Source organism: Narcine bancroftii, chromosome 6 (assembly GCF_036971445.1).
Source record: "Narcine bancroftii isolate sNarBan1 chromosome 6, sNarBan1.hap1, whole genome shotgun sequence".
Taxonomy (NCBI): Eukaryota; Metazoa; Chordata; class Chondrichthyes; order Torpediniformes; family Narcinidae; genus Narcine; species Narcine bancroftii.
In genome coordinates this window covers 208,726,410-208,742,636 of record NC_091474.1, presented here as the reverse complement: position 1 = coordinate 208,742,636, position 16,227 = coordinate 208,726,410, and the positions used below count along the sequence as shown (strand labels likewise).

The following is a 16,227-nucleotide window of genomic DNA, read 5'->3' as shown; positions in this document are numbered from 1 at the left end:
GGGAGGATGTATTCCCCTTATTGGGGGGGAATGTAGAACCAGGAGAATACGGTGTTATTTATGTCAAAGGTTGAGGTTTTGAATCTCTCGTCCTCAAAGGGCTGTGGAATCAGATCTCTTGAACATTTGTGAGTGGAAGTATTTCTTGCGACGTATTGGGAAGCTATTGGGACCACAATGGCTCAAAACAATCCCATCAGTCCTTTTCCCCCCTTTTTTCCTGTACATCTGCACTATATTCTCTCTTAGATTATTTTGTCTATCACTACATTACCATCGGCAATCAACCCAAATGGCCTCCAACATGCCTTTGGTTCATGGGATGATCGTTTGTAACATGGCAAAGTTGTGGTGACTGTGCAAGTGTGACTAGGTAGGAAATACCAGAATTTTGATCCATAAACAATGAAGGGATGACAAAGAGATTATATAGGATTCAGCAAGAAAACTGGAGATTTTTGTGTTCCTATACAGAGTGCAGGTGCGAGAGTTTCTAAAATTCTGTTAGTTTCTTGTGTGGAAGAAGTTAAAGCTGAAGTAATGACCTTTTTTAAAAAAAAAAGCAGCCAAGTTGCTTTTACTGAATGTAACGTTTGTGCAAATAGTGTGCAATTTTGCACAATACAGCAGATGTGCAGATTTTCAAATAGCTAACTGACGCGAACAGAAGAAAATCTATGAAAAGTGTAAAGTTTGTTCTGATAAATTTCTCTGACCAATTGAGATTAAATCAAATCCTCATTCTGATTGCTACAGTTCATGAGAACAGGACAATAATAAATACACATTTTGGGTATATCTTGCAGGAGATTGATGGTTTTGTCCGTGAATATTTTGCTTTGGCTCAGAGATTTCCTGGCTGCTCAGCAATTCTCCAGAAACTCTCTCTTCAGCCATTGCCTACAGTAACAGAGGAATTGGAGCAGCTCTCCCAGCACATTGAGGAGCTTCGCACAGCATGGAGAAGGTGAACATTGTCCATGAATTTTATTGTTCAAACCTGCATCATTACTTCTAAAGGAGTAAAGATCTTCTTAAATTTTAGTTTTCAATTGATCAGCTTGGAATTAATCCCAAAAACAAACTTCCCTGGATCTTGTCTTGTTGAGCATAATGTAAGAAATATAAAAGCACAGAAAGGAGGAGTATTTACGTGGACAACATGTTCAAGATATCGCAATCTTTCACTGTGTCCTTACCAAAAAGAACACTGATGACTGAAGAGTGGAGAATGAATATTGTGTATAAACCCTGCTAACAAGGAAAAAGTAACTGCTTTGCTCAGAATTCTTATATACATATATATTAAAAAATATATATAAATAAAAAAATATATATATATTTAAAAAGAATATATATAAATATATTTTATTTATATACATATTATTTAATAAAAAATATATATAGTATTCAGAAAACCAAGCAATTCATTGTGTAAAGTTTTCAAGATTATCGTAACTTGAGTATCAGGAAAGAGTAATAACATTCTTGAGTGAAACATAGCTGAATTATTTATCATCTTGGACTATTTCTATACAAAGTAATTGTGGTGCAGAAAATGTGACTCAGGGAGGGAGGAGTTGATGCTATTTTCTTTCACTCCTCCAGCATTCCTTGTGTGAATGGAGATGTGTCTGAGTGAGGTCTGCAGTGCGTTAGTAATCTTTCCAAGCATGCATGGTATTTCACTCGAAGATGTACATATTTCTGTTAAATGTTTTTGTTGCAATTGTGTTGCTGTGTTATTTGAGAGAGGGTGCTGTGCTTTGGAATGTTTCTGGGAGTAGAGGAGAGAACTTGGCAGTTGTGTGGAACATAGGAGGCTAAAAGTGGATGGTCTAGGCCCTGGAGTTTCAAACTCAACAAGAGCGTTTTTAGTTTAAAGTCTGCATTGAAACAGTGATGCACAAAGTCAGTCGCAGGAGAAAAGAAAGTCCTTGGTTGAGTAAACACAAGGAGTTTTTAAACCTCTGAAGATTTGCAGCATAACGTTGCTGAAGTCCAACAGGTTTCTCCGGCGATTGTGACTTGGGGTTGTCCTCTACTGATTTGTTTTTGTATGAAAGTTGTGGTTGAAATGATGAAGTTGCGCGATGAACTTCTCCGCGTAAACCAGGCCCTCTTTGCAACAGATGTTGATGAGGGGAGTGAAAATTTGTCAAAGTGGTGCAAATGGATCAAACCCTGTTCTGAAATTTCATTTCATTGAAGTTGAAGATGAGTTTGTGTGGAAGTAGAGCATTAAAGGCTGAATAGAATGGGTATTTAGTAGTAAAAATAGGAGCTAGCTTCTACCCTGAGATGTTGCCAGAGTGCGGCCTTGGCATAGTAAATGGGTTCGATCAGCCAATATAGTGCTTGGTAAATTGAGCCCAGTTTTGCAATTCTCACAGATGTTTATGCCCAGTAGAGTTATTGTTACTACCTGATAGCTCCAGAAACAATGTCATTGAGGGGAAAAGAATTTAAAATGCTTTCAACAGCATCATCCTTTGTCTGAAGACCACCATAATTCTGGCTGCAGAGCACTTATCAGGGACAATCCAGAGTAGATCCTTTGCAATCGAAATCAGGGGAATATATAATGGGGAATAAGGAAATGGCAGACCAATTAAATTCTTACTTTAGTTCTGTTTTTACAAGAGAGGATACAAATAACCTCCCAAGGATGTTGGGAAACATAGAGACTACTGCAAGGGAGGAACTGAAAGAAATCAGTATCTTTAAGGACATGGTCTTGGGGAAATTGATGGGATTGAAGGCAGATAAATCCCAAGGGCCTGATAATCTACATCCTAGGGTACTCAAGGAAGTGGCCATTCAGATAGCAGATGCTTTAAGAATTATTTTCCAGAACTCGATAGACTCAGGATCAGTACCCATGGATTGGAGGGTAGCTAATGTTACCCCACTATTTAAAAAGGGGGGTAGAGAAAAAGCGGGGAATTATCGGCCTGTGAGCCTTACATCAGTAGTGGGCAAAATGATGGAATCCATTATTAAGGATGTAATAGCGGAGCATATGACTAGCAGAGAAGGGATCGGACGGAGTCAACATGGATTTACAAAAGGTAAATCATGCTTGACAAATCTATTGGAATTCTTTGAGATGGTGACAGGTAAAATAGATGGGGGAGAGCCAGTGGATGTGGTGTACCTGGACTTCCAAAAGGCCTTCGATAAGGTCCCGCATAAACGACTGGCTTCCAAAATCAAGGCTCATGGGATTGGGGGCAAAGTATTGATGTGGATTGAGAACTGGCTGACAGGTAGAAGACAGAGAGTTGGGATAAATGGCTCGTTTTCTGAATGGCAGGTGGTGACCAGTGGGGTACCACAGGGATCTGTACTGGGACCCCAGCTGTTCACAATTTACATTAATGATCTGGATGAGGGGATTGGATGTAATATCTCCAAATTTGCAGATGACTCTAAGCTAGGAGGGGTTGTGTGCACAGAAGAGGGGGTCAGGAAGCTCCAGTGTGATTTGGATAAATAGGGGGACTGGCCAGATACATGGCAAATGCACTACAATGTGGATAAATGTGAGGTTATCCACTTTGGTAATACAAACCGGAGGGCAGATTACTATTTGAATGGCAATAGATTAAGAGATGGGGAAGTGCAGAGAGACCTAGGGGTACTTGTACATCAGTCTCTGAAGGCGAGCATGCAGGTACAGCAGGCGGTTAAAAAGACAAATGGTATGTTGGCCTTCATATCAAGAGGGTTTGAGTATAGGAACAAGGATACCTTACTGCAGCTGTACAGGGCCTTGGTGAGACCCCACCTGGAGTATTGTGTGCAGTTTTGGTCACCTTATCTAAGGAAGGATGTTCTTGCAATGGAGGGAGTGCAGAGGCGATTCACCAGGCTGATACCTGGAATGGCAGGAATGACTTATGAGGAAAGATTGCGCAAATTGGGATTGTACTCGCTGGAGTTTAGAAGATTGAGAGGGGATCTCATAGAGACCTATAAAATTATGGCAGGACTGGACAGAATGGATGCAGATGGGATGTTTCCAATGATGGGAAAATCCAGAACCCGGGGCCATGGTTTGAGGATAATAGGCAAACCATTTAGGACCGAGATGAGGAGGAAATTCTTTACCCAGAAAGTGGTGAATCTGTGGAATTCATTGCCACAGAGGGCAGTAGAGGCAGGTTCATTAAATATATTTAAGAGGGAATTAGATCTATTTCTTCAGTATAAGGGTATTAAAGGTTACGGAGAGAAGGCGGGGACGGGGTACTGAACTTTAAGATCAGCCATGATCTTGTTGAATGGCGGAGCAGGCTCGAAGGGTCAAATGACCTACTCCTGCTCCTATCTTCTATGTTTCTAATCAGAGGTCAGTATTCCAAGGTCTGCAACAAAACTCTCTTGCATTTCTACCAATTTAAACTTCTGTCTGCTGAAGCTTTGGCAGTCTGTGCTGTGGAGTTGGGAAGTGGAAATGGAAATAAAACTTGGCGAAACATGCTACTGTAAGCACAAATGCTGGAGCAAATCAGCAGGTCTTGCGGCATCCATCGGAGGTCAAGATGTATAATGTTTTGGGTCTGAGCCTTTCTTCAATGTATGAGTAAATAACCAGGCAGGTGCCTGAAGTAAAAGGCTAGGAAGAAGAAAAGAAAGAGCAGGGGGTGGAAAACAGACCAACAGACAAAGGGGGATAACGAGACATTGATAGGAGGACCAGAGAGGAAAAGTAGGTTTTGATCAGGGATTCTGTGAATGCAGAGCAGGATGAAAGGAGACAGGGAAAATGGTGGGGGGTGGGGGGGGGTGGTGTGTGTGAGAGAAACACACTAGTTAGCTGTGGGAGTTGCTAGGTTTGTGGAAAATGGGTGTTGTGTGTTTGTCTCCCAAGATGGAGACAGATTGGTGGGGGGGTGGGGGGGGTGAGAGGAGGAGAGTGTTGCTGGAGAAAGACTAAATTAATTTGAGGTCGGTGGAAGTTGGAAACAAAGTAGGTAATGTCGATGAGCTTATCGTGGGTGCACGAGACAGCACCAAAGTAGTTGACAATAAAATGGAGGAAGAGTTGAGGGGTCTTGCCTGTGTAGGTTTGTTGCATGGATTCCTCCACTTAGCTGAGGCCCATGCAGGTACCCATGGCTACCCCTTTGACTTGACGAAAGTGGGATGAGCCAAAGGAGAAATGTATTGAGGGTGAGGACAAGTTCTGCCAGCTGGAGGAGGGTGGAGGAGGACTGTTTTTTTTGTTAAAGAAACAAAGGGCTTTGAGGCATTCAGCATGTGGTGGGGGTGGGGGGGTGGGTGGGGGAATGGAGGTGTAGAGTGATTGGATATCCATGGTGGACGTGACACGGTCTAGTTCAGGGAGCTGGAAATTGTTGAAGTGATAGAGGGCTATTAACAAGAGTTTATAAATGTAATTCCCATAACCGGCTGTAAATTCGTAATCTAGTTAAGTGATCAAGAGAGTTAGTAGGTGTTCTAAGTTTACACCTACATTTGATGCCTTTCTTAATTTTAAAACCAGTGCAAGATTTTGTTCTTGCATGAAATTGGAGGGCTTGGTGGCACCACAAAGGAATTCATCTTTTTGGGGGTCTAGATGATGTGAAAGATGTACTGAACTGGAATAACTTAACCGTTTGATTTTCTTCATATCCTAATTTCTCAGGCTGTCCATTAATGATTGCTATCACTTGATATCGACTGACATGTATCTCAGATTTCTAATGTAGTACTTTTGATGATCAATACAGTTTAGTAGCAGTCTTCACCCTTGTTTGCCAGGTTGCTGAATGTAGGATTAGTTAGATGTAAAAAGTGTATTTGTTTTTGTTTTAGGGACCTAGGAATTGATGATCTACTGAGAAAGTGTGAGGAGATCCTTGAGAAGTTTAGGGACCCAAAATGTGATCCTTGCTTTAATGCTATGGCTGGGACCACCCAGTTTCAACAGGCCGCTGATGACTTCCTTAAAAAGAATGCAAGGTAAGTGTTCAGCTGGATTCATTTTGTGCAATGCTTATTTGGGCCTGCTGTTTCCAAATGCTTGTTCCTTGCTCTTTTTAAGATTCTGATCTATGATTTGCATCATGTTCATTTTCAGATTACCGTTACTGAAAGAAACCGATTGTTTTCCAGACCGAGTATGTTGCAGTTTTGAAGAATCTGCATATTCAGTCTCAATGCATACAAGCATGTAAAAATGTATAGATCCTTATTTGTTCTTGCAATAAATAGATACAGGTGCACCCTGCTTTATGAGAGCATTCCTACAGAACCTTTCGTAAGCTGAAATGGCGTAAAGTGAAGAGGCTATTGCCATTGACTTCTGTGGGAAAATCTTTTGAGCGTTCCAAAAATTAACCTACCAAATAACACAAAATCTAAAATAACACTAACATTTATTAAAAGCAAGAATTATATGATAAATACACAGCCTTCTAATGCGCTCTGGTCAAAGCCCCCACCCCAGCTCAGCGCCGCCGCTGCCACCCTGGTCGTACAGGGAGCACACCTGTTTCTTCTACGCTTGGTACACTCAGCCAATGGTGTGTACCCCATTGGATGTCCCCAACCCTAGTGATGCCACTGTGTGGGAGGTACAGGAGAGAGAGAGAGGACATCACATCATAGTTCCCAGGGAAGGAGCTGGTTGGGGTGCGTGCGCAGCCTTTGTAACAGCTCACTGCTTTCATAAAATGCTCTCATAAAGTGAACATGAGTCTCTTAGTAAAAGCAAATAGATGTAAAGTGAGTATTCATAAAGCTGGGTATACCTGTATTATGAAAGATGGTCGTCAAAGGACAGCTAGTTCATAACAATTAAAGGATGCATACTTTGGGAAGCTGCAGTGAGAGGCTATATTCTGAACTTTAACAATCTTACTAATTGTTTTAAAAATAATGATAGTTTCAAAATAGGGTAAAATTAGTTTTTTTTTCCCATGAGGACACTTGGCCTGGTCTTCATTCTGAGCTTTGAGCATCTTGATTGTCTTTTGTCATGCTTGTGCCCTGTATAACCTAATCAAAGTCACAGTCTGTTGTGCTTTTGATATTTGCTTCTCCGTTTGTTTATCTGAAAACAGTGATTGCCTGCTGGTTTAAAAGTGAGCTCAAGCTTGGAGTATTGTGAAGAGTTTTGGGATAATTTAAGAAAGGATGTACTGATGTTGGAGAGGGTTCTGATGAAATTTACTCGGATGATTCTGGGAATGAAGGAGTTATCATTATGAGGAGTGTTTGGCAGATCTTGACCTGTACTTGTTGGGAACTTAGGGGAATGAGAGGGGTTCTCATAGAAACATTTTGAATGTTGAAAGACACAGGCAAAGTTAATGTAGGAATGTTGTCTCCCATGGTCGGAGAGTCGAGGACAAGATTGAAGGAGATCCATTGAGAACAGAGATGCAGAGGAATTTCTTCAGAGAGTGATAAATTTGTGGGATTTGTTATGGAAGCCAGGCCATTGGGTATATTTAAGGCAGACATTGATAGGTTCTCGATCAGCCAGGGAATCAAAGGTTACAGACAGTGGGGCTGAGTGGGAAAATAGATCGCTCATGATTAAATGGCAGGGCAGAATTGATGGGCTGAATTGCCTTTTTCGGCTCCTGTCTTGTGGTCTTAAATAATTTTTTTTTGTACTATGAGCTCTATTCCTGGGAAAAAACTGGATCTGCAAACTTCATCAAATGTAATTTAAGTGTAATTGTTTTAAATTACACCATGACGGGAAATCCAAAATTTATTTAATTGCCATTTATGATGTTTGAAGGTAGGAAGAGGGGTGAGATAAAGTTAGACCAGCAAGGGAAGGTGGTGCAGTTACAAAAATATTATTCAATGTTTACAATTACTCTGTAGTGTGATGTGTTGCATTTTGGCAGGTCAAGTAGACAGTAAATGGCTATGTTTTACAGTTTTAATTTAAAATGATACATGGCATCAGAATTGTCATGAAATTCTGTGTTTTGCATCAGCGTAAACGTTAATTTTATAACCATTTTACGGTATTATTGTAAGAAATACTGCATGCAAAGTAAGGCAGTCTTTGGTTCATTGATTATTCAGGAATCTGGCTCTGGGGCAGAAGTTGTCCTTGTGTTGAGTGTTTGTCTTTAGGTTACTGTACCTTTTCCTGATGGTAGCAGAATAAAGAGGGCATGGCCTGGGTGGTGGGAGTCTTTGAGGATCGAGGCTGCTTTTTAAGCATGCTGCCTCATGTTGATGTCCTCAATGGAATGTTCTGGTGCCTGTGATATCGCAGGCCGAGTTAACAACCCTCGAGTTTATTCTTGTGTTGTATCACAAACCAGCAACAACAGACGATGCAATACAAAAGGGTTAAATTTTAACTCTATATTTGTTAATGACTATTAACAATATAATGTCTAAACACAACTAACCCCACTGTAAGTATAGCAAATACACAGATATCATATTTATAAACAGTGTGTATGAGGAAAAGCCCAGACCATTACTGTCTGTGTCCAATATTCAAAAAAGAAAAATCCCCAAAAACCCCAGGTCAGTCAGTCAATAATTCAGTCCAAAAAAAGTCCACAGAATTCAATCTCAAAGTTCAATGTCCAAGTTCTGTTCTTTAACTGATAACAAAGGACATCTTATTGAACATTTGAGAAAGAAATGACTGAATTTGCATTGCAGTAAACTTGCGAATCCTCACTTGTAAAGCATGTGCGTTTTACACCGCTCTCCTGCCACTCCAGCTGCTGTTCTGCTGATCCACAACTGGATTCTCCCTTCCTGAAAGTTCCATGCAATTGGCGAGTCAGTACTTAGCTGTACCACAAGTTGCACAGAGTTCTTAGCAGAAATCCATCCTTTATAATGACAGTCCACAGTCCAAGAGGTCAGTCCATGGACAATAACATTTGTCCTGAGAGTTGGTGCCTTTATATCAGGTGGTGATGCCACCAGCCAGAATGTTCTCCATGGTACACCTGTAGATGTTTAGCAGAGTGTGGTCTTCCGATAAAAGTCAAGGATCCACTTGCAGGTAGGTACAGAAGCCTAGAGTTTGTCGGTTCTTGACCAGCACTGAGGGAATAATAGTATTGAAGGCCAAGCTGTAGTCTATGAAGAGCAGCCATATGTATGAAATGTTGTTTTCAAGGTGATCCAAAGCTGAGTGGAGAGCCAGCGATTATTGTGTCTGCTGTGGAGAGTGTGATAATAGGCGAATTGCAGTGGGTCCAGATCTTTGCTTGGCTATGCGTTAATTCTGGCCATGATCAGTCTCTCAAAGCATTTAATCACAATAGATGTTAGTGCTACTGGGTGGTAGTCATTAAGGCAGCTCTCACTACTCTTCTTGGGCTCTGGGATGATGGATGCCCTTTAGAAGCAGGTAGGAACCTTTGACTGCTGCCATGAGAGGTTGAAAATGTCCAAGAACACTTGGGTTAGTTGGTTGGTGCAGATTTTCAGTATCTTGCCAGGTACTCTGTCTTTCAAGGGTTCACCCTCTTGAATGATATTCTAATGTTGCCCTTAGAGACAAATATCACAGGGTCCTCAGCCTTTTCAGGGATTCTAGTAGGCACTGTTTGGGCATTGGGTGTTCAGGTCATCATGTAGTGAAGCATCGCAGCCATCTATAGTGTTCACCTTTGCTTTTTAGGCTGTATTGTCCTGCACTCGCTGGCATATATCTGTTTCTAGCTTCTTCCCGAATTGCCACTTTGCTTCAGAAATGGCCTTCTGCAGTTTGTACCTGGACTTCTTATCAAGATCGCAATCCCTGGCCTTAAACACCCTTGTTCTCTCCCTCAGCAGGTTGCAAATTCTCTGATTCATCCAGGGCTTCTGGTTGGGGAACACTCAGTATTTGTGCATGGGCACAAACTCATCCATACAGATCTTGATGAAGTCGGTGACACCTGTTGCATATTCATTCAAGTCTATGGATGATTCAAAGCAGTCCTGCAGATTCTCCTCCAACTCCCTCAACCACACTTTTGCCATTTTCACCACTGATGCTGTGGCCCTCAGTCTTTCTTGGTACGCCGGGAGTAGAAGTACAACCAGATGATCAGACTTGCTGAAGTGCAGTTGTGGATTGGCTCGGAATGTGTTTTTCATGGTGGTGTTGCAGTGGTCGAGTGTGCAAGTTCCCCTGGACACGCGTGTGGCGTGTTGGTGGTAGTTTGTCAGACTTCTTCAGGTTGGCCTGATTGAAGTCTCCCACAGTGATCAGGAAGGCATCAGGATGTGCTGTCACATGGCTGTTTATCACCGTGTTCTGTTCCTCCAGTGCCAGCCTGACCTTAGCCTGGGGTGAAATGTACACGGTGTGTATTTCACAATATCATTTCCTCATTAAAAGAAATCTTAGGGATAAAATTAATTTTAAAAAAAAGTCATCTGGCATTAAGTTTAACTTCAGTGGGAACTTTTGACACAATTGTCACAATCGCTCCACGGCAGATGCAGTATCGCTGGCTCTCCACTCAGCTCTGTATCAACTCAAAACAGCAATTCATGCATACAGCTGATCTTCATCGACTACAGCTCGGCCTTCCACACCATTATTCCCTTAGTGCTGGTCAAGAAGCTACAAACTCTAGGCCTCTTTACCCCCCTCCCACCACTCCCTCGCAACTGGATTCTTGACTTTCTCATTGGAAGACCACAGTCAATATGATTGGAAACAACGTCATCTCCACACTGATCATCAACTCAGACGGAGCCCGGGAGTCACGTGATGGAGTAGTGGCCGGACGGTGAACTCCAGCCCTCTCCAGAAAAGTCGGGAAAAACAAGAGAAAATACAAAGGCACAGAAATACAAGTTAAAGAAAAGTGAGTATAAAGGTGGAAAGAAGATGGAGACAAAAGGAGAAAAATCAAAATCAACGGAAAGAAGAGAGGAAGAGAAGACAACGGAGGAAAAAGGTGAAGGCCTTACCTGTCCGAAGAGGCCCGCAGTGGAGAGAGGACCCCACTACCTCAGGTCGGTAGAAAAAGAACTACAACAATGGCTCTCAGAGCCGAGTAAAAGTGCGCAACCGCGCATGAAAAAAAACACACCGATGGGAGGGGGGACCAGCTGGGGAGTCGATCTCCACAGCCGGCAACGACAGCTGCAGAACACCTGCAGCAAGAAGAGACCACAGAAGACAATGGAAACAAGAAAGAAGAGGAGGAAAGGGCATCAAAGAAACAACAGATGGCCAACCCAGAGGAAGAAGAAGAGGAAGAATACAGTGAAATAGATAAAGGGAAAGGCAAGGTAAAGGATATACTTGCTCTTGTTAGAGGATACATGGAGTCATTTAAAGAATGGCAAACACAGGAATTCAATGATTTAAGAAGAAGAATAAACAACACAGAAAAGAAAATAAATAAAATGGATATGACCTTAACAGAAATGGGGAAAAAAATGGACAAGATGGAAGAACGGGCAATAGCAGCAGAAATGGAGGTAGAAGACTTAAAAATGAAATTGGAGGAATCTAATAAAAAAACTAAAGAGACACAAGAATTACTAGCCCAAAAAATAGATATAATGGAAAATTATAACAGAAGAAATAACATAAAGATAGTGGGCCTTAAGGAAGATGAAGAAGGCAAGAATATGAGGGAGTTTATAAAAGAATGGATCCCTAAGGCCCTAGGATGTCCAGAACTACAACAAGAAATGGAAATAGAAAGGGCACATAGAGCATTGGCCCCTAAACCACAACCACAACAAAAACCAAGATCTATTGTAGTAAAATTCCTAAGATATACTACAAGAGAAAAGGTACTGGAGAAGACAATGGAAAAAGTAAGAGAGGGCAACAAACCACTGGAGTATAAAGGGCAAAAAATCTTCATTTATCCAGATATAAGCTTTGAACTCCTAAAGAAGAGAAAAGAGTTCAATACAGCAAAAGCGATTTTATGGAAGAAAGGATATAAATTTACACTGAAGCATCCTGCGGTATTGAAAATATTTATTCCAGGACAACAAAACAGACTGTTCTCGGATCCAGAAGAAGCACGAAAATTTGCAGAACAATTACAAAAATAGACTGAGGGATGAAGACGGGTAATGAGAGCAAAAATAATCACGATTGATATGTATGTGGGTAAAGACAAAAATAGACTGAGGGATGAAGACGGGTAATGAGGGTAAAAATGACCACGATTGATATGTATGCGGGTAAAGAGGTATAAGAGTGAATAGAGACAATGGGCATACGTGAAAGTATCTGTAATTAGAGGAAAACATAGATAGTATAGACAAGAATTAATAAGGGAAGGTAATGGAATAGAGAGAATAAGGAGGGAATTAAAAGAGTGACCTTTGTGACATATAAAAAGTGAAATCTTTTCTGGGGGGGGGCTGGGTGGGGGAAAAGAGCGGTCACTGCAAAATCAGTTGACGCTTACGAGTGGGTTCGCAAATCCAAATGGAGAGGGGAGATGTGGTTGTCCGACAAGGGATAAAGGACAACTCAGGAGGGGAAGGGGAGATTGGGGATAAAGAAGATAGAAATAGGAGAATAAGGAAAATGTTGGATGTTGTAGGAATGTTGTCTGGTAAAGAGTTGAAAATAAGAAAACAGAAATGGAAAAGGAGGAAAGGTAATGATGGAAAAACGGAAAGAGAAGATAAACAAAATATAAAATGGCTACGCTGAACTATATGACTCTAAATATTAATGGAATACATAACCAAATTAAAAGGAAGAAACTACTAAATTTACTGATAAAGGAAAAAATAGATATAGCATTTGTCCAAGAAACACACTAAACTGAATTGGAGCACAAGAAATTAAAGAGAGATTGGGTAGGACATGTAACAGCAGCATCGTATAATTCAAAAGCAAGAGGAGTGGCTATATTAATTAGCAAAAATGTGCCATTTAAAATAGAAGAGGAAATAATAGATCCAGCAGGGAGATATGTTATGATAAAATGTCAGATATATTCGGAGCTTTGGAATCTACTTAATATATATTCACCTAACGAAGAAGATCAAAAGTTTATGCAAGATATCTTTTTGAAGGTAGCTAATACGCAAGGGAACGTACTAATAGGAGGGGATTTCAATCTGAATTTGGATCCAAATATGGATAAAACGGGGAAAAAAATTAACAGGAAGAACAAAGTAACCAAATTTATAATTAAATCAATGCAAGAAATGAAACTTGTGGACATATGGAGGAAACAAAACCCAAAAGAAAAGGAATACTCATACTACTCGACTAGACATAAAACATACTCAAGGATAGACCTATTCCTGTTATCAGCCCACATTCAAGGGAGAGTTAGGAAAACGGAATATAAAGCTAGACTATTATCGGATAGTATAGTCACCCCTGTTATTGGCAATAGAGCTAGAGGACATCCCTCCAAGAATGTATAGATGGAGATTAAACCCCATGCTACTTAAAAGACAGGATTTTAGAGAATTTATTGAAAAACAATTAAAAATGTACTTTGAAGTAAATACGGAATCAGTGGAAGATAAGTTTATACTATGGGACGCAATGAAAGCATTCATTAGAGGACAAATAATAAGTTATGCAACCAAGATGAAGAAGGACTATAATCAGGAAACAGAGCAGTTGGAAAGGGAAATAATAAACATAGAAAAAAAATTAGCAATAAAGGAAGATACAACCAAAAGAAGAGAATTGGAGGATAAAAAAATAAAATATGAAACATTACAAACATATAAGGTGGAGAAGAATATAATGAAGACAAAACAGAAATATTATGAACTAGGTGAAAAAACACACAAAATCTTAGCATGGCAGCTTAAGACAGAGCAAACTAAGAAAATGGTATTGGCAACAAGGAAAAAAGACAAACAAATTACATATAATCCAAAAGAAATTAAGGAAAACTTCAGAGAATTCTATGAACAATTATACCGAACTGAAAACGAAGGGAAAGAAGGGAAAATAGATGAATTTTTGACTAAAATTGAACTACCAAAACTACAAATAGAGGAACAAAATAAATTAACAGAACCATTTGGAACAGTAGAAATACAAGAGATAATAAAAAATTTACCAAATAATAAGACACCAGGAGAGGATGGACTCCCAATAGAATTCTACAAAACATTTAAAGATCTAATAATACCGCCCCTCCTGGATGTAATCAACCAGATTGATGAGACACAAAACTTACCAGATTCATGTAAAACAGCAATAATTACAGTGATACTAAAACAAGGGAAAGATCCACTCTCACCAGCGTCATATAGACCAATATCTCTGCTAAACACAGATTATAAGATAATAGCTAAACTATTAGCAAACAGATTAGCAGAACAGGTACCGAAAATGGTAAATTTAGACCAAACTGGATTTATCAAAAAAAGACGCACAACAGACAATATTTGTAAATTTATTAACTTAATTCATGCAGTAGAAGGAAATAAAGCACCGGCAGTAGCAGTTGCTTTAGACGCAGAGAAGGCCTTCGACAGAGTAGAATGGAAATACTTGTTCAAAGTATTGCAAAAATTCAGTTTACCGGAGAAGTATATTAATTGGATTAAAGCATTATATGAGGGACCGTTAGCGAAAGTGACAGTAAATGGACATGTATCAAAGCAATTTAACTTAAGCAGGTCAACGCGGCAGGGATGCCCACTATCACCATTATTGTTTGCGCTAGCTATAGAACCACTAGCAGAATCGATAAGAATAGATAATAATATAAAAGGAATAAAAATAAAAGACAGGGAATATAAAATCAGTCTGTTTGCGGATGATGTGATAGTGTACTTAACAGAACCAGAACTATCAATAAAAGAACTATATAAGAAATTGAAGGAATATGGAGAAGTGTCGGGATACAAGATAAACGTAAATAAAAGTGAAGCAATGCCTATGAATAACGCGGATTTCTCAAAATTTAAGGAGGAATCCCCATTCAGATGGCAAATGCAGGCAATAAGATACCTAGGTGTGCAAATAAACAAAAATCTAGGCCAATTATATAAACTCAATTACAATCCACTAATGAAAAAATTACAGGACGATTTAGAGCATTGGAAAGAGCTACCACTAACACTGATAGGAAGGATAAACTGTATTAAAATGAACATTTTTCCAAGGATACTATACTTATTTCAAGCATTGCCAATACAACTGACAGAAAAATTCTTCAAAGAGTTAAAGAAAATAATAAGGAGATTTTTATGGAGAGGGGGGAAACTGAGGATAGCACTAGATAAATTAACAGAATGGTATAAACAAGGAGGCTTACAATTGCCAAACTTCAAAAATTATTATAGAGCCACACAATTAAGGTACCTATCAGATTTTTATCAAACAAGGGAAAAACCAGACTGGACGAGACTAGAATTAGATAAAATAGAGGAAAAGATACCTGAACACATATTATATAAATGGGACGAAAAATTGGTACAACATAGAACTTCTCCAGTATTACACCATCTCCTCAATATATGGAAGAAGATTCATGTAGAAAGAAATAAAATAAATTATCAAATACCAAAACTAATATTGACGCAAAATAAGCTACTCCCTTTTACAATAGACAACCTTGCCTTTAGAAAATGGGAAAAAAAAGGGATTAAAAGAATAGAAAATTGTTTTTCAGGAAGTAGATTCTTATCCTTTGAACAAATGAGAGATAAGTACAATATAACTGGAGATACAGCGCTGGCATATTACCAACTGAGATCCTACTTGAAAGATAAATTAGGAAGCAATTTGAGTTTACCAGAGGGAAGTAACCTTGAATATGTGATTACAGATACAATGTTAATCAAAAGATTTATAACAAATATGTATATCAAACTGCAAGAAAAGGAGAATGAGGAAACAAATGGTAAAACTAAACAAAAATGGGAACAAGATTTAAATATAAAGATAAAAATGGAAACATGGGAGAAATTATGTTCTGGAACGATGAGAAATACAATAAATACGAGGCTGTGTATGATACAATATAATTGGTTACACAGACTATACATTACACCGCAAAAGTTAAATAAATGGGACCCAACAGTATCTGATAGATGTTTTCGATGTAAAAAAGAAAGGGGAACAACAATTCACGCAATCTGGACATGTGAGAGAGTAGAAAAATTTTGGGATGATCTCAATCAGATATTAAATAAAATAACAGAAAACAATATACCAAAGAATCCAGAGATCTTTCTCCTAAGTAACATAAAAAATAAAGAATTTGGAATTGACTTGGAAGATGCACAAAAAAGATTTGTCAAGATAGCCCTAGC

At 39.4% G+C, this 16,227-nt stretch overlaps 1 protein-coding gene across 4 annotated transcripts in view; it reads left to right on the top strand.

Annotated features, from left to right (window-relative positions):
- Positions 1–16,227, top strand: part of LOC138737011 (uncharacterized) — a 109,177-nt gene that overhangs the window by 22,896 nt on the left and 70,054 nt on the right. For 3 of the 4 annotated variants that reach the window (XM_069887370.1, XM_069887368.1, XM_069887369.1), the window contains exons 7-8: positions 807–967; positions 5,827–5,973. In XM_069887370.1, the coding sequence (XP_069743471.1) occupies positions 807–967; positions 5,827–5,973 (308 nt within the window). Of the gene's footprint in view, positions 1–806; positions 968–1,618; positions 1,681–5,826; positions 5,974–16,227 lie in introns of those variants that run through there. The other variant, XM_069887371.1, reaches the window with a different exon arrangement.